This window comes from Cryptomeria japonica, chromosome 5 (genome assembly GCF_030272615.1).
Source record: "Cryptomeria japonica chromosome 5, Sugi_1.0, whole genome shotgun sequence".
In the NCBI taxonomy this organism is placed as follows: domain Eukaryota; kingdom Viridiplantae; phylum Streptophyta; class Pinopsida; order Cupressales; family Cupressaceae; genus Cryptomeria; species Cryptomeria japonica.
Genome location: NC_081409.1, coordinates 194566942 through 194594449, shown reverse-complemented (window position 1 = coordinate 194594449; position 27508 = coordinate 194566942). Strand labels below are relative to the sequence as shown.

Sequence of the window (27508 nt, the reverse complement as noted above, 5' to 3'; positions counted from 1 at the left end):
ATTCTGAGAAACACAAGGGACCTTGGTGGAGTAATCCTCCAATCCATGGTTTTGGGTTGGCAAAATAGTCTGTCCGATCCCGTAATCCATCACGACTGGGAGGATAGATTAAAAATAGACAAGGTCGCCTACTCTACAGAAGACCTAGATTTTGCTAGTAAATTACACTCTGATATCTTGAGTTTTGAGGCTAATCGGTCCAGCTGGCAGGATGATTTGAAACACATAGATCATTATCTGGAGAGCATGCAGTACAAAATTCATCATCCCCCTATGCCTCAGTTCGGTTTGTTGTTCCAGTTGTGCATCAGGTTCCAGAGGTATGTTCGCGAGGAACGTGCAGCAGGTCGAGACCTTTGACAAGAATATTTGCATGGAGAGGATCAATTCTTGGTAAAAAGGTATGAAACTGGAAAAGAAAAAGTGCTTTCTTAAAAGTGTTTTTTCCTTTTAAATCTTGAAAAGTGCACTTTTTGGCCAAAGGGTCATGTTTGACTTCCAAGTCAACTAAATGTAAAACTTTGTGTATGCACCTTTTTGGATTATTTTGGATGTTTTAATTACCTTTTTGGGTAGTTATTACTCCCTTTGGGGCAGTTGTTGATATTTGCCTCCCATTTATGGGTATGGGCAGCCATGTTTTATGGATGAATCTGGGCCACTTGTTTGGATTAAATCTTGGCCATTCATCCATTTTTTAAGCCTATTTAAGGAACTAGTTTTCCCTTATTTTTGTAAGAAGTTCATGGATTGTTGCTGAAGCTCTGGCGAAATTTACAGGATTTAATGCAAAGTTAAGACTGTTTCAAGTTTCCTTGTGAGTGCATGGTCTCCTTCTTCATTAATTTAGAATTTTTAGTCATGTTTCTTTCCTTTATATAGCATTTTCAGATAAATATCCGATAGAATCCTCGCTGTTCACACCATTAGGGAATGGCTGATTGTCTTTCCTTCTGCATGGTTAATCTGAACCTTTCATATGCTTAGTTCAGTTATTGAATGTTCACTGAATGAATGTAAAAATTCTGATGTTGTATTTGATAGCATGAAAATTCAATTTTCCCTTGAAGATCGCACTAGATTAATGCAAGTATTGTGCTTAAATGGCTGGTAATGCTTAGTCTAGTTATTTGGAGGTGTCTGTCTGTTTACTGAATCTGTTATCTTAGTTAAAATTTATATTTCCTGTATCCCTCTCTCTCCCTCTCTATCCCTCCTTTTTCCTTTTTTTTACCAAGAGAATCTGCAGTCCTGCTAAAAAACAGTATTGACCCGACTGAAACCATTTGATAAGGAAGACCATTAAAATTCAAAGGAACTCATCCAGCAATTACCTATCTTAGCGTAAGTCCCCCTTGTGTTTCCAGCAAAAACACATCAAACCATTGAGCAATCCCGCAGTCAAGACCTGACAAACGAAACCTTGAGGTTGTCCCCTTTGATCGAACGTAGAAAATAGCACTAGGGATTTCCTTATCTCAAGAGAGGATAGGATACTCAGCAAGTTTATTCTATTCTGCGTTGGCCGTATGGAGTTTGCAGCAATGCGACTTTAGACACGTCAACACATGGTCATCCCCAAGAAAGATTAATCATGTGCCTCAACTGCAGGCTGCAATGAATACAACACTCGTAAAAATATCCATCTTATTGAACTTCAATACAGTGAAAACCGTAAGAGGAAGACAGTTAAGGCCCAAAAGATCAGCCATGTTGAGTTTTTCTCAGTTTGAAAACTTATATCTCAACTTTGATCATAACTGTTAATGACTTTAAAAGTTCAGGTAAAAAACATAATTTACTAGTTTAGTCATCTGGTATACTCCTGTTTAGTAATGATTAGTTTAAAGATCTGCCCATGACAGCTATTGTCAGAGAGCCTGCATCTATTACTGCTACTATACTGTCTTCCCAGTCTGACAATTGATACCTTTGTTGATCTATCTTATCTATCATAGCCTCTTCACCACCATCCACTGCCCCTTTCCAACCAACAGAACTACAGATCAGCCCAATTGAATGAACCAGTTCAGAAGAATAAGGATAAGATTTACAATTTTCCACAATGCCATGTTCACGTATCAATTTCTACATTTAGTTTTTCCTCCAAAAAAAGATTGGCTGCAACCAAAAACAAGTTTATCGCCAAACATCTGTTACATAGTTGACAAAATGAAAAATAGGTTATGGATTTTCAAGGATAATTCTGATTTGCATATTCATGGGAGCTTACCAAGGTCAACCTTCTAGGCATGGATCAAAACAACTAGAATCCTTCTAGCTTTTCTGATAACCTTGTGATACCAAGATTCCAGGATATGGATAGCAGTGAATGAGGGGATGGTTTTTTAGAGGAAACTTTTAAGGGATGGTTAATTGAAAAAAGGAAATCTGAAATATTCATATAAAAACATTGATAATGCATTCATCATATACATCATAGAACACTATCAATAAGCTGAATTGAGATTTCACATAAGAGACAACAAACAAATTAACAAATGCCAAAAAATTCATTTCTTTTGTTGTCAATATACATTAATATTTATAAAAATTGCTGCATAATGCCCAAAGGATGTGGTCATTTGAATATCTATAAATAAGCATTGCCTGTCCATTCAGCAGGCCCAAAAAAAAAATTTATTTGTTGCTTTTCAAAACTAGAGTGGAGGTTTGCCGGTGGAGATCCTTAGCAAGGTCACAGGACAAGGGTCTTGGGCCACAGGACAAGGGTCTTGGGCCACAGGACAAGGGTCTTGGGCCACAGGACAAGGGTCTTGGGCCAAGGCCCAATGGGGTAGTGAGGAAGCACCCATTGCAGGAGTTTGGAGGCAGCCTTCCTTGGGGGATCTGTTGGTGAGAGTTTTATGATTATCAACATAGAATAAAATACCAATGGTACTCTATCCTCTCTTGAACAAAATCTCCATTGTGCTAAACTAAGTGATCACAAAGTAGACGTTCCAAATGTGGGCAATTTTGCTATTCACGATAGACTCAATTGGTTTGATGTATGGTGAAACCCAAAGGGAACTTACGTAATTGTTCTAGGATTCTTGCTTAATTCCAAGTTTTGCCAACTTCCTTCAACTCTTTGAATTCGAATGATATTGCTTTGAGCTCTCTGGACTTACTTCTATGAAAGTTTTAAAATAAAATGCAAAAGAGGGTGGTTTTAGTGGGATAATTCTAACTCTAGACTAATCCTATGAATTGAAGAGACGAATATTGCGAAGGTGAAATCAACCTATCTTTGCTTTGCCAACTTCAACAACTCTACAAAGACAGTGCAATCTTCTAAGGTACTTAATAGATTTTCACACTACTCAAGTTCACCAACATTTCAAACAATGAACAAAGTAATAGAAGTTAAGTTTATCATATAAGAGTTCAGACTAACCGTGCACTACAATTGAAAATCATCCAATCATAAAAGGTATGAACCTAACAATTTCACCATAAGCAATAATATCAATCCTTCATTCATCTTCTGCCACAGGATTGAGTTGAAAGTATGTGTCAATTTTTGGCACCCATGTACGTACCATAAATTTTCTTGAGCCATCAAAATGGGGTAAGTTAAGTTTCCCTATCTACTTCCAAAGTCCCAAATGACAATCCTTTTTTGGCAAGTGCTTCAGCCTTAAATCCATATAGTACTTGAGAGATATTTCAGTTTGCAGCTCTCCTTTTAGCCATTCTTGACGAAATTGCTATTGTAGTTCGACCAAGGTAAGGTCATCAACCTTTTGATTAAATGTTGGGATCATGGATCTAAATTTGGAAGCATGAAGCTTTGAACATTCCTTATTGCTCCCTGTATGATTGCTGCTGGCTACGGATTGTGACAATGTTTGTAATCATTGTTTTATTTGTTCTTGTGTACTGGCATTGCTCCTCCATGAATGGATTTATCTTGCTATTGAATTCTTTCATGTCACTCTTTCCACAAGCTGGCAAGACCGCTTGCTCCGATACCACTTGTAATGTGCCCTTATAGCCTAATTAGTAATGCTGAGACAATTACTCCAATTTCTTACAACTTACAATATCTGATTTTATATTAATTCTCTAAATATATGAAAATGACAATAAATAGTGTCACTTGCTGTCTCTGATATATGCGATTTGAGTGAATGCTAAAGTGAATTGAAAATGTCTAACACTACGTGCAATGATTACTTCCTGTCTCAAAAATAGATATGAATAAATAATCAAGAAAATTCAAAATAATCTGCAATACTTAGATATTGCTATGTCTGAGTAAAGACAGTATATGCATGCAAAGAGAGACCAGCTACTTACGAATTACAGATGATAGCGTCTTGCTCTTTCTGTTATGCTGAGAATGAGCAATGGGCCTCCTTGAACTACTACTACGTCTGATTCCATAAGGATATGCAGATATAGATGATAGCATCAATTCTGTGTTGATAGGTTGCTGTGTTTGATGTATAGGTTTATGCTTGCAACCATAGATAACAATGCTGTTTCCAAACTAACAATGTAATTATGCAAATTGGTGCCCTCTCTGATTGTTGACTTGTTCCTTATGCAACCGGGCGTGTGCCTACAACTACTCTCTAGTCCTGATCCAAAAGGGGTTAATAACAAGAGATAAATTCCACCATGATTGCTGAAGTGGAATAGATTTCCAATATATAACTTGAGACGTTAAGAGTTGCATCTCTTGGATTCTTAATAGACATGATGCTTCTTAATCGCATCTCTTCTCAATATGTATGGATCGGTTTATGTTTGTTAATTAGACTCCTTAATCGTACATGTTTAACATTAACTTGTTTCTTAACAACTCCTTGCTTGAATGCTAATCACTTTATCAATAATCGGTAACGGCTTGGTATGGATGTTACTACAAGGGGGCATTACACACTCTCAGTCAATAGTCCTTGTCCTCCTGACCACTTGCTATTCAGATGATCTCACACGTCTTGCAGTGCCTCATAGGATCCTCTAACCCATTCCTTGTGAACTTGACATTTCTGCTGATCCACATTTGGCCTTGTCAAAGGAGGCACCACCTTTCTCACCTACTAATAGCCTTGTGTGCCAAACATAGGTGGATTGTTTCGATCGCTACGTTCTGGTGCTTTCCCTACACTCTTGGCCACGCTCGCATCCTCTACACTGTCACCTCCAGCCTCTCCAACACTCCATGTACTTTCACGCTTTGACTCATTCGTGTGCTCCCTCCCCATCTGGGGGTTTGCAGTTCGAATCCTCCAATTCTCGGTTCCCCTAAGATGGATAGACAGCGAAATATGTCTGAGTTCAGGATTTCCCTCTTCAAACTCCTCATCCAATATTGATTGTATGAATAGATTGTCTGATCATCCACCTGAATTTTCCTCAAATGTTTCTCGTAATCTTCTTCTTCATTCTCTTTGTTCTACAATCCTTAAAGATCGCCTGGTAACTTGGTCTTGACCACCCTATGGCCTCTTCTCGCCTTTATTGGGATCTAAGGGCATGAATCACTCGAAGCTAACTTGATTTATTTTAAGGCAATGACGCCAAATATTTACTGCTATCTGATAAACTAAGTACATGAAGTAATAATAAAGATGACAATGCATACCAAATACAGGAGTAAAAGATATCTTTATTAGAACATGAAATTATTATACAGAAGACTAGAGATGGTCAGCCAAGGATATCAATTCATCCCACTACATCATACTAACTTCCTTGATGTGCACAATATATTTAAAGGATCCAACGGTTGCCAAGACCAACACAACTGTCAACCAACCAACACTTATAACTACCTGAGAATGACAAACAACTTAATACGACCAATTCATACATTGTCGGCTAACCTATACTATCAAACATAACAATAGACATTATATGTTGGCTACAATGATGACATGGACTCCATGACAGAAAAGTAAAAGCCATAATAGCATAAAGGTGAATGATCTTAGAGAAACATTTTTACCAAAGGTGAAAAATAAGTTGTTGACCACTAGAACAAGCCAACCACATCCTTTCATCTCTTTACAGTTGCATTTGCATTGTCTCCCAAATATTACAAAACAGATATTTTATTTGAATTGGGTATAAAATGTCCATTTGTTTCTCTAAACATTCTAAATATGCTTCCTACTTTGGACTATGATCCTGTTTTTACAATACTAGTATTTTTTTCTTTGTTGACATTTGTATATCTGGATCCTCTTCTTTATTTAGTGTCTCGAGTAGATTTTCCTCTTCTTTTTAGCAGACCACGTAACTGAATTTAATATTGAATCCATTTCTTGTAGCAAATTGGAGATTTTATATTTGCTATGAGTAGTAATCGAAATGGTAGATCTTGTAAACTGCAAAGGTTGTGAGAATGTTTATCCAAGTGATGAAACTGAGGGATCTGCAAACGTAAGGGGGTTGCACGTATTTCTTTCATGTCTTTCAAAGTTCTATATTTAGAAGATCAAAAGTATTGTTTGCATAACACCTTGCTCTCATCAATTTTAAGGGAAATAAGCACTAGGACGGATACACAGCACAATGACATATATAGCTCAGGCATAGCCAAGCTAGATAGACACAGATGGTGATGTATAATTAGGATTGGTTGGGTTCCCACTGCAAGAGTTAGATGAGTTCTGAGATTTCCAATAGCACAAAAAAATTTGGGATATGATATTCATCTCATGATGACTTCAATGCCCAAGCTTGTTGCTACTCAATGCAACCAGGTATTATCATTTGGAAAGGTTTATTTTCAATGTTCATTTCCTAACTTTTCAGATGTGCTGTTGATAATCATTACACTAAAGCTCTGATTTCAATTTCCAAAGTTCAATATTATAGGTGGTCATTGGTATAATAACATATGCAACTCTACAATTGTATTGTTATTCAAATCTGCATTTTCAGCCCTTTGTAATGTCATGCCATGTTGGTACATTGATGTTAATTTCACTTTCAGCTTCTTTGTTTGTATTATATATTTTATTTAGTTTTTGTTTTTGTAATTTTTGAATATTATTTATCTAATTTTTTAGTAGCTATTCTTCACCTATCCACAAAGTCCAGGATTTCTTTTTGTCCCCCACAATGCATACCCTTTAAAGGTGAAACATCAGCCAAACATTATATACATCCACTTTTCATATAATAATAAGAGATAAAATGACCAACTAAATGTTGGACTGTTTGATATTATATTAATTTAACAAATCATAATAGCAATTTCAGCATGCCTTGTGTCTGTTCTATATGCCCTAAAATGCATCTCATTTTTAAATTTCAAATATTAAAAATGTTATTTGCCTACAAAAATGAAGATCAAAAAAAGGGGCATCTGAATAGTATAACTCTTCTAACATGCCCTCTCACACACTTACTATTATATAAGATTACATAAATCATGAAGATCATAGGTGGTCTGATCCCACGTGACTGGTAGCAATGCACTTAGTTAGCCAATCAAAATTTATTAGATCATGGATTATACTGCATTTGTCAATTTTGTTTACAATTCCAAGCCAATGATATCAGGTCAACTCTTAATCATTTTCAAGATTTTTGTAATGTAACTTGTAAAAAGAATATCAAATAGGAAGCATACCAAGCCAGATATCAGGTTTAATATCCCTAAAAGGAAGATTAAACCTCACTTGGTTTCTCGTATCCCAAGCCAATCCACCCACTCCAGTCACTTGAAGAAGATTAATGTCTGGTACCAAAAGGTGACTTTGACCACCTATTTTTCCAAGAAACTTTTGAACACGTAATTGAATATGTTCAAACGAGCCCATCTGTATGATACAAGAAGATCAGGAAAACAAATGTAGACAACTTAAACTACCAAAAAACATCCTGAACCAGCAAGAGATTCATCAAAGAAATGAATGAACTTACTCAGTATTTTACAAAAGTAGAAGGTACCTACATCCAATGCTTTGTCTCGAGGAACACATTTTACATTATTTGACTGAATGGTTATAATCACTGTGAAAAAAATACCATTCTACTAAAATGTGCAAACCAAGTCAAGGTAAGACAACATTAAGAATCCAAGCACTTTGAGGGGCAATATCTGCTTAACAATTTTAGGGTTTTAAAACTTCAACTTTTAAACTTAAAGATTAATATCTCAAACAATTGTAGTAATCTTTAAATAATATTAGACCAGTCAAATTCAAGATCAAATACTATATGAAATAGTTAGCATAAATGTTGGAGACACAACAGAAATCATGCAAACATAAAACAAAAATCATGCAAACAGAAAACAGAAATCATTCAAACACTCGAAAAAAAATCACTTTTCATCCAACCATGAAGGCATCATCCACAAAAGGAAAAATCATTTTGAATTGATTATCACTCCTCACAACAACAAAATAATTGCAGGAGTCAAAGAAACAAAATAAAGATTAAACAAATGAAGTTATATATTTAAGTGCTCAACACAACTATTGAATATTGTTTGTTTCTGGGCTGATTGCAAAAAATTTAATTCCTAGAGGTTAAAAGTTCACATTTGCAGGATAGGGTAGTGTTTCCTCAAAGACAGAATACTAATAAAGCACACCAATATTATTTGATATATAGACAATGAATTTTAGTAGTAAGGTCAGCCTTCCCTATCAAAAGAATTCACCTTAAAATTATCAATATTCAGCTTATTCTGTCTCCTGTTTTACATTATTATCACCAGTGAACTAATTTTTCATAAGCTTGACGTGTAGAGCTCCAATATCCTCATTCAAAACAAATAAAATGAAAGTTACTTTAAATAATTATTTGATAATTTGTGTTTCTTTAAGTCACAAATTTGTCCAATGTCAATTCTCACATCATCCAGATGTCTAAACTTTTCTTCTCGTTGATTCATAAGTTCTAATGGCTTGGCCATCCCACCATATTCATACAATCTTTATATTGAAAAGCAACTGCAGATATAACGAATGGTGCTAAATTGAAATTCACATACCAAGAAAAACCCAACTATAGATAAACCCTTCAGGAGGACATGCATAGATAGCAAAACCAAACAGATAATATTATAATAGAACTGCGATGCGAAAATCATACCCAGGAAGAAATAAAAGCCAGTATCAAGTTTACTGGAATTCGAAACAAACAACCTGGTTTTCCACCAGTTCCAAGACAACAGAAAAGAGCAAATTGGAGAACACTAACAAACAGAATGAATGAGAAATTAAATGACTGGATTGCAAAGTGGCGATCACCGGCAGGAAAAATTCAACTGAACAAACCAGCAGTGAACTCAATATTATTTGTTTTCCTCCAATTACTTCCTGAACCTATGCCAGTTCGCAAAGAATTTGTCTGTGTTCCATATCAATTCAAATATCCTACAATTTCCAGGAATAAGACAACAAAGCTGATAAAAGCAGAAGGAACTAAAGTTACTGACCTCCAACCTTCAACAAATTTCTAACAATGAGATTTAACTTTTACATTAAAGGAAAACTTCGAGCAAGAATGGAGTACACTAGTCATCCAAAATTGCATGCTAGAACCACAACCTGACTTGTGAATTCAGTCTACAGCAACTAATAAATCCTCGATGAAATGTATTGGCTTTAAAATGTTATTATGTAATTAAGCAAGGGATAGGAAAAGTATGCCAACCTGAATTTGAGTTCCATGTGTTTCTGTAACTCGAGCAATTTTTCTGCGCATGCGACTAGATGAAAATCGATTGGCACCAGAAATACTTCTTGAAGCAGCACTTGTAGTCACTTCTCTTGAATCAGACTGAACCAGATAAGGATTGAAGTATGGAATAATATGTGGAAGCCATGGTTCAAGCTTCTTTGGATGAAGTCGATGCCAATTCTCAAGAGAGTTGATTGCAACCATTGCCAATGGAAAATGCTTGATATAGTCAAGGAAATAAATAAACATAAATCAATTATTAATACTGCATTGTCCTCACAAACATTTGTGAGGGAAGCTGATTCAACAAACCCACATATAATGTAAACGAACTAGATGTCATGACTTAAGCATTTCTCATCATCAACCATTATTGTGAATAAATTTCTAAACATCAGTATTCATTATTGCAGGCAGATCCCCGACAGTGATTACTTGGAAATTGCATTTGCAACATTTTAATTAAACTAATTGCAAATACACCATTTACACTGTAAATGAATTAACCTGGCACTCACAGCAATCCTGTGATCCTTCCATTACCTTCGTATTATACTATTATACTTACAAAAGGTTTGTTCTAGAACCCAACAGATTATGTGTTGTTCCAAAACTTGCATGTGAATTTGCTTCAAAGATAACTTAAGTGGGCTTACTTTGAGTCCAAACCAGCATGCAAAAGAAATATTCCTATATACATTCCAATATCAATGCTAGATCGATAATTATTCAGAAATTTGTGTGTATGAAAATCTATTACACTTGTTTTATAGCCTATCTATATATATTTATTCTGAAATTTGACACTCAGGGAGATTTCTCAACTATTAAAACATAAAGTAACAGAAAAACTTGATAAAAATAAACTGTACCATCGGTGCTAAATGTTCTATGTTGATCAAAGCTTTGGATGCATTGTGCTGAAATAAACTCCTTGCAGACTCTACTTGTCATCAAGTATCATAGATTTTGGAATTTTCCCAAGCCTCTCAGGTAATATCTTTAGAAAGAACCTCCAACATGCTGCATCACCTCCAAAGCTTAAACCTCGAAAATAAAGGGAAAGATCTTGAAAGAAAACTGGAAACCATCGCATTATCCTAAGCTAGACAAAAGCATTTAGAAGTGCATCAACAGCTAATGACAACCTTGAGACAATAGTTCTTCTTCACAGTAAGCAAAGCGGAGAAGATTACTATTATTTTTTTGAAAATTCAAGTATTCATATTAATACAATTACATCAGCATCAGTCCCCATACAAAACAAAAAAACACACTCAGAACATTCACTGAAAGAGCAAATTTTACAAAAAAATTAAAAAACAAATACTGTCCAACTGCTGACAACAACAAAGAAAACCCACATACATGTGGAGGCGAGGAGTTGCCTACAAAAATATCATATTTTATTGAGAATCTTTAAAACTCATAACAACAAAGAGAACCCACATACATGGAAAGGCAAGTAGTTCCCTACAAGAAAATCATATTTTATTGAGAATCTTTCAAATTAAAGAGCTTTAACTTGGTCTTCATTTTATAAAGAGCTACATCCATAAATATACCATCTGCATTCACAACTACCTGAACCACATACAAAGTGTTGGAGCAATCTGGACATTATCTAACTAATTATATAATTAGATCCTTCACTACTTTAAACATTTAAGCAAAACCTAGGCGTTTTTAATCTTTTATAGATTGGGCTAATAATAGCTTATGTTGTCTTATTCCTTCATTGTGACACTTGGCACTAGTTAATTTATTCTTGCTCTACAGTTTAGTCTAGTGTTTCTTTATCCTTTCTATAAGGATTCATTGTATTCATTTGTATCATTAAATCTTTTGTGCATAAATAAAATTCTCATGTCGTTGAGCAAATCTATCTTGCTTGAATTCCATATGTCATAGGTGTTTTGCTTGCAAGTGATTTATGAGCTTGTGGGGTTGAACAAATCACTCCAACGTGGTATCAAACTTCAAATCTGCTAAGTTCCTATCCAAATTTTGAGAGATCCAACCTTAAGCGATTTTAAGGTGCGCTTTGGGCTCAAATGGACATCGCCATCATGTCCAAAACATCCCAAAATCTATAGATCAGCTATTGTTTCATCAAAATCTGAGCATTTGAAGTTTTGGGCAATTTTTCCCAAGGGCACAAAAATCAAGGCAATATTTGAGGGTCAATCAAAAATATAGACACTTTCGAGCAAAACAGACCTCACCATTGAACTCGCAGCAAGCAAAGACCCCAAGATTGCCTATCAAATCACAAAAATTCGTGGTTGTGAAAATCAAGGCATTTTTGGGGCTTTAAAATGTGTACAAACTGTAAATCCATACTTTTTTGTACAAATTTTACAGATCCGTATTCCTACAATTTTGTACAAAGCCATATTGGTTTTGCGCAGCTGCTCCAACCTTCACGTGTAGATTTTAATATTCTTTTTGCAAAAAAAATTAAAAAGAAAATTGTGCAACCACCATAAATTTCGTACACCATCATTCCTGCATATGCAACACTAGTATTGACATCACCTTTTGACTAGCGTCCGTTGCCACGTCAATGCCACTCATTCACCCAATCAACAACTTGCACAATATATTCTTGGAATATTCTAGGCAGAGTTTTCTTGCCGATCAAATTTTCTATCAACAAAGAATTTTTCCTCGCAACATTACATCATATTGATATCAACAATATGACATGCCACATCAACATCCTACAAGCCCTCCAAGCCATTTTAACCTTCTTCAGTAAATCGGACAGAATTTTTGCATAAAAGGTTGAAATCACACAAACAAGATATTGCCAAAAAGTTGGTTCTGACCCCAATCTAGTGCTGCTGCTATTTTTTTGTGGATTTTGCTCTTGTTTTTTGCTACATGCCTTTGAACTCAGATCTTTTTTTGCACTTTTGATGCCATATTTTGCAATATAGACTTCGTATTTTACGAACAAGTAGGTGTTGGAAAGCTGGTTCTATGATCTTTCCAAATCTGTCATCCATTTTTCTAGATTTTGCACAAGGTACTCCAATTCCAAAGGCTGAACAATCTTTTGAGAAAATTATGGCCCATAACTATCATACCAAGAAAACCTAGATGACCAAATTGCTAATGTCTAGAGGTTTATGGTCCACCTTAGATGAAAACCCACCTACCTTGACCTGTAAGTTTGAGATCTTTTAGCATATGAACAAGATGGAAGAGGTTATGGATTTGATTGCCATGCATATTTTAGATAATCTTGTGTTTAACCTTGAGTCTTGCACTAGTTCGCAAGCTATGTGGGTCAAGTTTAAGGATCTTTTGGGACAATTAATGAGTTTAGGGCACTTCGACTTGAGTCATATATGACATCTTTGGTACCTAATTCCTTTGTAATGTCCCTCTTTGAGATTTTCCCTAATTCAGTCCTGAGACAACAATTTCAACTTACAGTGAGAATTATAATATATTTATAAATTAAATATTATCAATTCTGAGGACATTTCACTTTAATATTTAACTTAATTTCTATAAGTAATTCAGAAGGTAGAACTTAAAAGAGGGTAGAACTTATTTTGATAGCTTTTTCTGATTTATATACTTGAGATATGTGCTTCTATATTGCAAACTTCTGCTCTACTAGAGAGATCTAATTCTGGAAATAGATAACTAATAGAAATCTTCTGTTATATTTTTTTATTACTCTCCACAAAATTCCTACTCTCTTTAAAATATTATTTTTATTCCCATACTCCACCACATATCCTTAATGTACATTTACTTATGAATGAGACATTTCTCCTCATGAGAGGTGGTGTCTCTCTTCCTTGCTAAATCGCCCCTTTTGACAATCGAATATTTGACTCTTGGTAATTGCGCCTTATGTGGATAATTAATCGCTGTTTTGATAATTCTTTCCTTTAATTTCATGGTTCACGATGAGTTAGACTTTATCGCTGTGCCATTTGATTTGTCCTCTATCATATTAGTTACTGTTTCCTATGAGGTCGCCTTTCAGGAAGTCGGCTTCCAATTCCTTAATCGTACCTTTTCACCAAGTAATCACCGCTTATGCCAAGTATCTTGTGTTAGACCATCTGATCGTATTCTTCATAAGTCATTGCCAACTTTATAGACTATTGCTGTGTCTAATATTGCTTTATAAATACGCAAAGTGTTGCTGTGATCAGTCCAATAAGACCTCATAATTGATACGATTGCTTGTCTAATGTAAATGCTTATAATGGCGATTCTCTAATTAATGTTATTTCTGATTTAAGTCTTAAGAATTTTGTGATATTGGATCACTACTCATGATGGCTTCCTTATGAATATGCAATCTTTGTTTTCTATTTGCTAGTGAATAACTTTCACTTGAATCTGCAAGACCGATTGGATTAAGATTCAATACTAAACTGAATTCCCGTTATATTTCCCCCCCCCCCCTTGTTTTGAGGGATTGTGAATGCCTTTCATATCTTATTTGAGGAATGACAAGACACTTCGTGAAAGACACTTCATATGTCCCTTTATACTTGTATCATTCCATAATTCTCTTAATCGCTGCCTTAATCCTAATTGGGTTCGTAAATGCACCCATTCATTATTAATGATCGTTATTGTCTTAGATGATATCTTACTTCTCCAAATATAGATATTAATTGTCATCCGTTTGCTAGCTGGGATTGTATTAGTTCGGACATCGATCTATGCAAATTGTCGATACAATGCTTTAGCCGATATCTGTTCCCTTCTTCATTGATGTTGCCATCGAACTATGATGTTTGGCAACCATTCTATCTTCATTTAGGCTTCTTCTAACTTGTCTATCAATAAGTCAATAATATTCCAATTGAATGTCTTCATATTTAATTAGCTAGTGTCAAACGTTTCCAATAATTATATGTATAGTATCGCACCATTCCATTCATTATTCTTCTTTGTTGATATCAATTTGGCATTATCTTTACTCATATGCACTCACCGGGTATTTATTTTATTATTATTATTTATTCATATTACTTATATTATTATTATTTAATATTAAGCAATATAAATAATAAATAATGATCATATATAACATAAATAATAATCATAACAAATAATAAAAATTAATAATTATATATTAGAGGAAAATCATGAAGTCTCATAAATGAGACGATTTCCAAATATTATGAAATGTTAATTAATAAATGTTTTAATTATCGTATTTATTTAATCACAATAATCCAATGTCCAAAAGGGGTTATGACATCCTTCTCCTCCATTGAGGACTATCCAAAGAAATTCAAGTCTATCATATCCCTTTTACAAGTTTGTGGCAAGGACAAGACTGACAAAGAGTATGTATTCTCATTCTATCAAATCTTCGAGGCCTCTTTTAGGTCTTTCCTTCCACATTTTATTCCACCATGGATGCATTGGGTGCAACCTTCATTCTTCCTTCATTTGAGATGTTTTACGAATGCCAGACACGAGAATAGGCCAAGTTGACACTTCTTGATTCACTTTTGGGTTCCAAATCAGAAGTTTCAGTTGCATTGTCATCTATGAGGAAACAAAAGAAGAAACAGAGACACACATATTCTCAATCTTCTACAGATTCCGATGGACAGGACTCATATTCTATTCCTCTTCCGGAAGGTTTTCATCTAGGAAGCACATGCCAAAGTGTGCATATTGCACCAAGACAAGACATGATGAGCACCGTTGTTATGCAAAGCAAATAGATGAGTTTAAGGATCTTCTATAGATGCACAATATTCAGCCACCTTCATCTAGTTCACCCTCTTCTACCACTTTAGGACCTACACGTTCCAGGTTATCATCTATGGCAAGTATAAAGACAAGATTAAAGGTCATGCTCTCTTTGCATCAACACACATTTAGTTCCAATAGGTGGCATCTTGATTCTGGAGCATCTCATCATATGGCATCATCCATGGGTATGTTCTCTTCTTTCTAGCATCATACTTTTCCATATATTTTGATGGGTAAAAACACTTACATGAGTGCTACTAGGAGTGGGTCTATCAAGGTTCATGATGGCACATTCAATGATGTCCTTTGTGTCCCTTCATTATCTTCCAACCTCCTTTCCGTCTACCATATCGCTCATAGTGCAACAAGCAAGACAATCGAGTTCAACCCTAATTCAATGTTCATCAAAGATCTGCATAGTAGAGAGCTTATTGCAGTTTGCAATGCTAATCATGCATCATGATTATTTTGAGTCCTCTCATTTTGCTCCCACCAAGCTTGAAGTTCCATTGGCTGGTCATCAATCTCATGCATCTAGAGTGGATCAAATATACGAGACTTGAACCTATGTGTGCTTCAGCCATCCACCTCAATTCTTGAGAATTGTGTTCAGCCTCCTCCAACACCCCCTGCTTCTTCAGAGTTCAATTCAGTTCAACGAGATCATTGTTCCCTTCCAATTTTAGCATTGTGGGATGAGTACTTGCTAGATATTTCAGGGTTATTTGTTACATCTCACACTACAAATATTGGGGACATGACTAAAGGATATTCCATTCCTCTTTGATGGCAACTTCAGCATTTTTGTCATCTCATTTTCATCAATGCCTTCTGAGGTTGTCCATTAGGTATCTTCGCAATTGTTTGGATTTTCTTTAGTTGATTTCGCAAATCCTGATTCAAACATGTGGAAAATTAAGCAGTCTTCCATGGTAAACATTATGAGACTATTCTTTCCATATCCTTTCATGGAGCTGCTTCTATCTTGGCTATTGGATATGTTTCTTCCTAAGAGGAGGGATGTAGTTTGCCGCTCCTAGAACTTCACAACATTTGTCTTTGAGCATTCACTTTTGACAATGGAGCTTCTTCATCATGGGAGGATACAACGTCTCTTCCTTTCTCTCCTACGGGGCGAATATTGATTGTACATATGTGACCGATTCAGTACTTGGGGACACATATTGAATCCTTCATGCTTAGTCACATGTAATATTTTCTATTTCTTTTCTCTCTTTTGGGGAGGCATTTTTTCCCACAAGATTTTTCTCCTTTTCTCCAATTGTGAGATTCTACATTGGTTTGTACATGGGTACCTAAATCAAGCCTTGTTGTTAGGATTCATTCATACTTGCATTCATGCACTCATCATTAGCACTGTAGCTTACCCCTAAGTAAATCTTAAGGGAGGATGTTGAAGTAATTGCGGCTATTTAATTAATTATATAATTAGGTACTTTATTACCTTACTCATTTAAGCTAAACTTTGGTGCTCTTTATCTTCTATTAGATTACGAGAATAATAGCTTATGTTGTCTCATTCATTATAATTGTGACACTTGGCACTAGTTAATTTAATCTTGCTCTAGAGTTTAGTCTAGGGATTCTTTATCCTTTCGATGATCATTCATTGTATTCATTTGTATTATTAAATCTTTTGTGCATCAATACAGTTCTCAGGTTGTTGAGAAAATTGATCTTGCTTGATCCATTTGTGATAGGTGTTTTGTTTGCAAGTGATTAATGGGCTTGTTAAGTTGAACAAATAACTCCAACACAAAGCAACTGTAGTATTTGCACAATTTAAAGAATTTCATAAACATGGTTATAGCAATATTATCAAGAGTAGGTACTTTGGTTGATAGTGCATACTTTGTAGATTGTTCCTACATCATTTCACTCCTCCAGAAATGCATAGGACCAATATGGCATGCTAAAGTTTATGGCAGAGAACTCTCCCTCATCCATTAGTGCAAGGCCAGTCGAAGAATAAGTGTGTTTTTTTAGGCCTAAATATAGGCACATTCCAATCCAAGCCCTAGGTTGTACATCTCTTGAGCTCTCAGACTTAATGACTTGTCTTATCGCTGAAGGCCAAGACTCCATACCCTCATGCAAGAGATCAACATACCTTTTCTTGATGGTATATAAAAGAGTATTATTGATTGTCTTGATAAGGTGTTGCAAATATTTTTCAATTTGCACCAGATGATCAAATGCATTCTTGCTAGCTTTGCATATAATTCAAAAGGTCAACCATAAATTCCTCGAACTTCAAACCATAAATTCCTCCAATATCAGATGCCTAATGTTGTTTAAATTTATATTGTTACCAATTGAATGCTACTCTCCAAGTTGAGAGTTTTAATCAAAGCAACATTAATTCTTAGGTTAACATGACTATAGTTGGTACAATAAAGAGCACCATAGAAATCATTATAAGAACCCGGCTCGACATTATAGGTAAAGGAATAGGTGGCAATATCATTGATTCTTATTTTCTTCTAGTCCCCAAAACACAACTACTTGTGGCAAAAGGAAAACTTGCTAGCAAAGTTGAGCATGAGAGGAAAATTATCAATTAAGGAGGTTGTGGTGACATGTTGTGAGGCATATGGAACCACGAACATAAAAGACAACCAAACCACATAATACTTTTTGGTAGGTTAATTTGAGAAATTTAGAGGGTGAAATGGCCTGGCAAAAAAGTAAAGCACAAGAAATGGAATTGTAAGGATCTGACTACCACTTTGTACCTAGGTGGTTATAAAAAATCAAGCTTGGAAAATGCACACAATGGGAAAAGGAGCTTGACTTGTTGTTGATGACTACCTTAATTTTAGCCTTGTCGAACTGCCCTTGACTCACCATGACCATTTGTATGGTTGCATACTATTTATACTTGTCTTCTGCCTATAAGACTTCAAGTAGTTCTATCTCATTAAATAACACTTAAATTTGTAATAGATCTTTGTCCTTTTTTATAACATTGGCCTTAAGTCTTGGGCTCCAACTAGGTACATTTTTTGGTACACAAGGCAAATACATTCAAAATGGTTTGAAGTCTAGGTATCATAAATATTGAAGAAATTAATAAGCTCGGGAAACTACCTTTATGACCAAACAACTCTTGCATGGATGGAACTTAGCACTTCCCTTTGAAATATCTAGCATTCCACCACCTTCATCAAGATTATCAAGTCCTCCAACCTTTCCTATGTTACTTCATCATCAAGCATTCTCGAATAACATACTCGTTCTCTATAGAACATGAAGTTGATATTTGCAGGGAGTGTTATAAAAAGAATCAAAAGATTATGAATATGAAGTGTGACTTTTCTCAGTAGTCACTCTTGTACATTGGATTGTGATTCAGATAAATTAAAATTGATCCAATCAAGGTCAATAATACTGAAAAAGTTCCAAGAACGCTACTCAACAACTGTGAAAATTCCATCTATTTCCAAAAGATTCTAAGACCTATCTCTCCCTTGATGTCATGCAATAAGTCATTTGTTGATGGTCAATCTCAACACCACATCTGTCTTCATGAGAAAATGTGCCATCATGTCTAGCATTACATCAAATTTCCTTTTGGTCCTATCACCCATATTTGTCTTTGTCTATATATTCTTCTCTACCACTACTGGAACACTCGAGTCTGATTTTCAATTCTACCCTCTCGAACTAACTATTGAACTAGGTTTTGAGGGAACGGAAACTATTTTTTAAAGTCTCTCTAGTAGTATCTGTTTTCTATGCTATTGGGATGTGTGACATGACAAACTTTGAATGATAAGATTATCTCTAAAAACCACAAGCTAGCAAGACCACCAGCTTTGATACCACTATAACAAACCACCATATAGCAATCCCAAGCCCATCAAGAACATTGAATACCCTGCTAATGCCATCATTCATACAAGTCTACCTATGAGGGAAAACAAGTGCCTAATTTTTTTATGGATCCCTAACCCCTGTGTGAAATTCAAAGAGTCTATCCATGCATTAATCAACACTGCAAAACCAAAACACCACTCCTCCCTCATGTCATCCAAGCAAATTGAGATATGTCAAAAGCTTGCTCCAAAGCACGACCCAACATATATCCACCTAAATCAAAATCCAATCATCCAAGCTAATTATTTTAATGATCTCATGCCCTCTCAAGGTCAAATCATCCATATCAAGCCCATATCCAAACCACTCTCCTATCACTTTGGTTCCAAGAACTAGGTTGCAGCAATAAATTCTGCTAACTATATACAAAACTTCACTCAACACAACCTTTGAAGGAATCACTCGACATTGGAGCAGTCACAACCCATCAAATAAGCACCTAAGAGTTTTTGAATCTCAAGCTTGAGCCCGCATATTTTCAAGGAACACAAGACTGTGGAATGTCAAAGCTAGCCTCCACCTAAAAGCACCAAGGACTTCAAATACAAACCTAATTATAGATAATGACAATTAGGATTTCTTAGCATAAAAAATATTATCATTCTTCTAGGATTTTTTATTTTTTTACTTTGTTTTTTGTTTCATCTAAAACCTTAAAACATAAACGACTCAATGTGATACTTTCAAATTTCCAAACAAGATCATTTGTAGAGAAGGAAAATACTAACTATAAGCATAAAGCATTGTCAATAAGTTTTCAGCCTGAAAATTCAATATGGTAGAAATAAATACTAGAAAAGAAACACAGGCTCTTTATGCTTGCTTAGAGATAAATAAGAAATCCAAAGACATGGCATCAGTACAAGGAATAAAAAAAGAACACTTTTGATTAAAAGATGCATATTGGATTGGCTAGTAGACTCTATAGGACTAAGCATAATTTACCCATAGAGGATCATTACTCGTTCAGAAAATCACAGACAAACAAATATAAAGATAAAAACATACTACTGAAAAATCCACATTAAAAGATTACGCTATTGCAAACAAAAAGGCAAGGATATCTTAGTCCAATTTTCAGGGCACTGATAGTTGGTGCCACAAGGAATTCAATGTCCATGACAGGAGGAGGAGCAGACAAGCAAAGGCGCAAGCATGAAGCAAACAGTTCAAGCTTATACCTCCTACTAGCCACAAGCACCTCTTGTAAATATTTACGAAATAAATTTTTGCAAAGATCTCGATCTTGTTGTGACACTAATTGCCCAACCAAAGAGTTTTCTGCAGGTGGATTTTCAATCTGTAATAGAGAACAACTTCTATTAGCATATAGTGACTAAAGATAAGAACAATCCACAGCTGCATGAAGTAACAACAGACAAAGAGCTAATCTAAATAAAATAATATGAGACTCAAACAAATAATCTTCACTACAACTTATCAAACAAGTTTTCCTCTTGCTTGCCAAATATACCTCATTTTCATTGTGAGTTATTTTTGTGATTGGCAGGGACTCCAAATTTCCAAAATATGCTCTCTCTTCAGCTTTATGTATACAAATGGCAAGAAGTTTATAAAAGCCACTAATAAGAGGATACCGACTTGAAAGCTCAACTAGGAACCGTCCAAAAGGATAAACCCATTTCAAGAACAGATTAATAAAATTGCTGCAACCAAAAATAAATGTATGTTTAAAAAAATGCATTGTTTATTACAGTACTCCTGTTTCACATTTACACATATATTCCCTTAGCTAAAAAGAAAACAAAAAATTTGAACTTGCATCAAAACCTAGAAGATTAAGCCCAGAAAAAGGACCTGACCATCTAATAAATAACAAGCTGTGTGTATTCTTTTACTATAAACCTTAAATATAAGGGAATTGAAAAGTTTCTCATGCACACTATAAAGTGTGCAAAAACATACTCTAATTTAAAATCCATATAAATTAGAAGGACACATACATTACTCTGAATAGAATATACACAATATATGCTTTACGTAACCAAGATGCATTGTCTACTGCATTATAAATGTGAGAAATATGAGGCTAATTATTGGGGCTGGTAGCTGGGGCCTGCAGGACCAGGATCTCCCTTCTATGATAATCCAAATTTTGGGAGTCCAATTTGTGCCTGAATATAAAGTATCTCTGTTGCCTATAGCAAACAACCTGTCTTCCTGGAATTTAAATTCTTAATGTTGCAGCAGCTTTCTGATCTAAACACTTCACAGGTAGTATGAAGTTTTTGTGGCAGCTCCATAGATGAGTCTTTAAGAAATTTGATTTTGGCTCTTAATGATATAAAAGCTTCATGTATAGGCTTAAACCTCTGCAAAGGGGATATAAATGTACATTGAAAGATAGAGATCACAAGTTATATATGAACTGAGTATCACTTATTTTTTATTTAGTTCAGACTAAGTTACCGGAATCGCCCTGGCAGCCTTGGAATCGGGTCCTGATTCCTTACGGCCCCTGGTCCAAGCCTGGTCCCCCGTGGATTCCACCTGGGATCCTCCCAGGCAGCTGGGTCCTCTGTGGGTCATGCGAATCAGCCAATGTCAAAATCAGCAATCCCATCAGCTTTTCTATGGCTTTCCTATTCTCTGAGATTGTGTCAAGGTGACTGTGTTTAACAAGCTAAAAGTTTTACAGTGGAAATTAAAAGTAGATTCAGTTTGGAATTCAATAGGTTTTTGAGAGTCTGGGTCAATGCCAGTGCCAATGTCTCCTTTTGACTAGATATGCAGAGTGAGGAGATGTTGATGTAGATGTAGATAGACATACCCTCTTTTCATATTGCAGTTGGTCCCACAGATTACTCTTTAACCTGATAACTCCGTAGTCTCTCTAGAGTCTAGATTACTTTTGTTTCTCTCAGGGCAGTAGAAATACAATGAAAACACCCAAAAACTATGCATATAGCATATTGTATAGTTTATTAATTATATCATCAATAAATGTAGTGATAGTTTATATAATTATATTTTATAATTTTGATGTTTGAACAGATATATATATATATATATGGACATACCTGTACCCAAGGAAAAAATAAATTTGTTGATTCCGCGATTCTGTATCCGTATCCGTACCCAGATCAGTAACTAAGAGATCAGGTGCTTGAAATGATTTGAGATTTAAATACTAGAACTATATATCATTAGATGAGGCCCCAAAATGATAAATTAATCCCATCACAAATATTCAACAACAATATCCCTTTGAAAAGCAATTTGAGCAAGCATCAATATTTATTTTACCAGCAGTTTCACTTCCAGCAAGGTATACACCAATATGAAACAGTACAAACTCTTGAAATAGATGACAAAAATGCAAAATTAGAGAAGAAACTGTACAACAGTGGCTGGGAAGTGCATGAACAGGCACAAAAACACCCGCAAAAGATGCCAACAGGTATGAAATCTTCCTCAATCAGCCATTAACAACTAGTAACAGCAATCTAACACCTCGAAACTCTAGGTGTAGTAAACAAATAGCAAAAAATGTCAACATATGATGTTTGGTAGATCCATGCCCTCACGAACAGCAACACCATTAATCCCCTTCAAAATGATGGCCAGAAACATGAATTACAGTAGATCCAATGGCTGAAATATCCCACAGACAGCAGCAAATAATATGAAATGCTTGGCACCTTAATGATGATCGCTAGAAATGACACCATGAATAAATGGCTAGAAACGTTCAAAATAGCAGATCCAAGAGAATTTTTGTCCTTTAGATCTCCCATGCCAAGGGTTTTCATCATCTTCAATTTGTAAACAAAAGTAAAACAAAAAATTCAAGTGATTTGCTTTGAGCAATGTCTTTCTTTATAGTTTCCTATTGGGCCCTCTATTTGAATTTAGTTTTTTTCCTCAAGGTATTTGATAATACTTATTGAATTACATTTTTTTTAAGATATTACATAGGCCCTATTATAATATTTCACTTGCCATATTGAAAATAAAGAGATTGAGCCCACTTCAAATATTATTATTATTTCCCTTAGGCTTATCTCATCCCTTAGCCTATGGAAAAAACAAGAATAGGCTATGAGTACTGAGCTAACACTTTTAGTACTGTAAAGGGGACATTACATCCACTAAGGCAAGCTCAGAAAGTAAGTCTAGAAAAAATTTTGAACCTAAGCACTAGTATATTGACTATATGAGGAGCTTGACCAACTTTGATCGCCTAGTAGAGTAGAATTATCTGCATACAGATATGTTTGATCGGTATGTCAATAACTTCATCCGCTTCCACTTTAATGCTGCAAGTAGGATTAAATTGGGCCATATGAGCAACTTCTATTGCATCTAGTGTACCCAACAGTGACAGATGGTGATGCAACAAGAATTTAAACTTGAAATTTTAATGAAGACCAAATTTGGATCCCAAGAAACATCCATGGACAACACTATAAAGTATAAACCATGTAAATCTAGATGTGTTATATGTATACCAGATATATTACCATTAAGCATAGATGCTAAATATTGATCACAAAATGAAAATACACACTTGATAGATATTAGCTATGTTCCACAGAATTTCTAGGCTGGGGATGGCAAGGGACAACAAGGCACATTTTCAAGACAGCAGGGGACAGAAGGCCTTTTTTATAGGACAGCAAGGGACAATGATTCAAAAATAGGGGTGATTTGAAAAATATGGAAAATTTTAATTATTCGGATATAAGGAATTCCCCATATATGCTTTAGAAACATATCACATTACATTAGAATTAAATTGATTCACATGAGAGTTGACACAAATTAACAAATTTTGTTGTTTACAATATCAACATGCGTATATACTATATAACACTTACAACAAAATCCACAAAACTGTCCTGTCCCATTTCCAGGCAATACAAGTATAGGCTTGACACATCGAATCTTTTGTTCAACACATTAGAATATTCTCTTTCGGTATTTCCTCAACAAAATTATTATTTTTTATTAGAACAAGGCGGTGCCTAAAAAGCATTTCTATATTCCCTCCCTACGACGGTAGCATAATTTAGGGTGAACTCTCCAATTCTGTATACATGTTAGGTTGGTACTTGTGTCTTCCCTATTTCCATAAGTTGTGTGTTTTTCCTTATTGCTATTGGAGTTTCAGACTTCTCCATCCTATTGTAATATGGACGCTTGATTTTTTTGTTTTTGTTTTTCTGATTGGATATGTTTATAGAAGAAGAGAGATATGCAGAAGATGTGTTGGACAAAAATAATACTAGCAGCAATCAAATAACTCAAAAACCCGCAGAATTTAAGAAAACCCACAAAATGATATAGCTCAGATATAATTTCAGAACTGAAGTTACAAAATATTGTGAAATAAGAACAACACAATTCACTAATTTAAATTACAAAGACATTTCAAACATACCCAAAAAATCTGATCAATAAATTACTGTACTTGCAACCAGCTCTAGCAAGCTACCGGAAATGGATGCCACAGCCAGAACAAGTTTCCTTTTCTAATAAAACTGTAAGATGATGCCAGTAGGAACCCTAGGTGCCAATCCCAAGCCAAACAATAGGTGCCAAACCACAAATGGAAGCTCCAAAAACTCAACGCCACACCCAAGAATGGTACATCCAGCCAAGGAAGATACAATCAGAAAACAATCTCCCATAATCTCCCCTCAATCGACCTCCACAAGTCTAACATACGATAATCTCTAGCAAAACTGAGTAAGAAACTCCACAAAAAAGCTCAACTGTGATTCCTATATGAAAACACCAAGAATCCTCCAAATTGGATCTCTCACCAACCTGGAAGATGCTCCTTACAAGGGTTCGCGTCCTCACAAAGCCACAGGATAAACGAGTTCAACCAGCAAAGAAGATTTCCAAAATATCAAACCAAGCATGCGAAAACAGCTCCTCAAATTCACTTTTATATCATTCCCAAAGCTCTACGCCCCTTTTTGCCTTTGCCTTTTTAATTTATTTTATAAATCACTTATATCTCTCAAAGCAGCCTTCAACCTCAAAAAGGCTTAATTCATTGAATACTAACACGTTTACTTTAATATTGGGCATCCATATGGTCCTTTATTAAATATATTATAATAACGATAAATATTTAATTTAACTTTATAGCTTATCATTATTTTGTGTAAAAGCACTAAACCATATCAAATACAGAAATATCAATATTAACTGCATCCATTGACCATTCTAAAAATAGCAATATTAACAACTGGCTTAGTCAGTGCCCAGAACTGACCTGCTAAAAAAAGTGTGGAAAAATCATCCAAAATTCCAAATCCATTCCTGAAAAGGGAGTTACAAACATCTCAACCACCTGAGCTCAAAGGAACACCTGTCTCTACTAGAAAAAACTATCATCATGAGATCCCTAAACCAACTTCTTGTTAGCCTCATATTTGTCATTGATGTCTACAGTATTCACCTCTGCCGCTGTATTCTTTGTTGTTCTTTCTCTGTCACAAATAAGCATACTCAGATTTCTTTTTTAGACACATTTGATGATAACAACAGTCAAAAGTATATCAAGAAATGATGGTGATTTTAACTTTAATCTGATTACATTCTGAATATGTTTGTCTCTGCACAATACTGGGTTGAATATATTCTGAAAATGTTTGTCTCTGCACAATAATGGGTTGGATGCTCACGTCAAACTGTCTAATCAGATTGGACTTATGTTTTTTGTTTATTTTCGTGATTGAAATTGGTTCAAACTACAGCAATATGATCTTTATCAGTTCAAACTGCAGCAATATGATCTTTTACAGAGTTTCAAGTTGATCTCCTGATTAATATTTGTTTTCATCATATCGAGTTATATAGATATAACTTCTTATGGAATAGTTAGAACCGGTGGTAACTGTCATTGGTTACATTGTTTTAATAACAAAAATTAAAAAGAATCAATTTCTAGTCAGTTCGATGGTTTCTAAGTTGGTTTGATGGTTCGTTTGTTAAACTAAGGTAGTTACAAACCAACTCCTAACCATACAACCGAAGCATGGTCCTTTTTAAGTTCGAGTTTGGCAAAAGAGGATTGTGTTGAGTTTTTGAAAAGTGTGTTGAAACACGTAAAAACCAGAAGAATTCGAGTTGATGGTTGAAGTGAATAAGGATGCCATATGTCAAATTGTTAGAACTTCAAGACATCATACAGTTCGTAGCAAGAAAGTTAATCCTACGCATCCACAATGAAGAATAGAACTCGAAGGCAGATTGAGAATGGTTTTGACAGTGAATGGTATTCATTTTGTTTTATACAATCTGAAGTTAATGATTCATTTTTTATATTATTTTCAGTCTAGTTGTGGTTATTTGATTTGAAAAGAGTATTGATTGATTGGAGATTTTAACAGTTTGAATTGGTTGTGTTCAAAGTATCATTCGGTGCAGATTTTATTCAGACTCAGAACATTCTTTTGTGCAGATTTATTTATAATACACAGAGGCATCTTGATTATGATATCAGAATCAACATATCTTCCAATTAAGACGTGTTTTCTGTGTAATGTAATGCAGAGATGTTGTAATGTTTGATATTCAGATTGATGCAATCATACTCAGTTTGATTTAATTTCAGAATAAGGACATTGATTGTTGTTTCAGTTAGTAATTTTACTTGAAATCGTATTTGAGTTGGTGCTCAGATTGTATGAGTTGGAGCTCTGATTGTAAGAGTTGGTGCTCTTAAGCAGAAGGGATTTGGTGATTCCTTGGGTTGATGCCCTAAAATTTGTAAAGCATTTAAATTGTGAGGCTGGATTAGGAGAGTAGATCCTAGCGGCATTTCTCACCGTGGTTTTCTCACATTGGATTTCCACATAAAATCTTGTACTTTGTGTTTCTGCTGTTGCACTTTTCTCAGTTATAGTTGTTGCATCTTTTATGTTTTAGTTTTTCAGATTAAAGCTTGATAAAAGATTTAAAGTGGTTAAGAAAGTTTAAAGTTCTGTGTACTACTGATTCACCCCCCCCACTGTCAGTAGTGCTTCTGTGTTCTACACTTATTAGCCTACGAAACCCATTGAATAGGCTAGTGTCCATAAACTGAAGTGCTTAGGAAGAGGACATTACAATCTGCCCTTCCCAAAATTGCTGTCCTCAAGCAATCTCAACTCTAGATGCTGCAAAATCTGCTCATTCACCCATGTTGCATCCTCTACTGGCAAGCTCTTCCATTTGA

The 27508-nt window shown here is 35.1% G+C and overlaps 2 protein-coding genes across 7 annotated transcripts in view; both read right to left on the bottom strand.

The window, feature by feature from the left end:
- Positions 1 to 20978, bottom strand: part of LOC131027989 (uncharacterized) — a 119763-nt gene extending 98785 nt beyond the window's left edge. Inside the window, exons 1-3 of the mRNA XM_057958093.2 lie at positions 20910 to 20978; positions 9634 to 9879; positions 7598 to 7787 (exon numbers count right to left, since the gene is read on the bottom strand). Of these exons, the coding sequence (XP_057814076.1) occupies positions 7598 to 7787; positions 9634 to 9864 (421 nt within the window). The 5' untranslated portion in view covers positions 9865 to 9879; positions 20910 to 20978. The remainder of the gene's footprint in view (positions 1 to 7597; positions 7788 to 9633; positions 9880 to 20909) is intronic.
- LOC131027990 (uncharacterized) overlaps positions 9906 to 27508 on the bottom strand; it is a 200942-nt gene continuing 183339 nt past the window's right edge. Inside the window, exons 14-17 of one of the 6 annotated variants that reach the window (XM_057958097.2) lie at positions 20786 to 20978; positions 20493 to 20611; positions 10533 to 10683; positions 9907 to 10350 (exon numbers count right to left, since the gene is read on the bottom strand). In XM_057958097.2, the coding sequence (XP_057814080.1) occupies positions 10650 to 10683; positions 20493 to 20611; positions 20786 to 20978 (346 nt within the window). In that variant the 3' untranslated portion in view covers positions 9907 to 10350; positions 10533 to 10649. Of the gene's footprint in view, positions 10351 to 10532; positions 10684 to 14836; positions 20612 to 20785; positions 20979 to 27508 lie in introns of those variants that run through there. The other 5 variants (XM_057958098.2, XM_057958100.2, XM_057958096.2 and 2 more) reach the window with 5 other exon arrangements.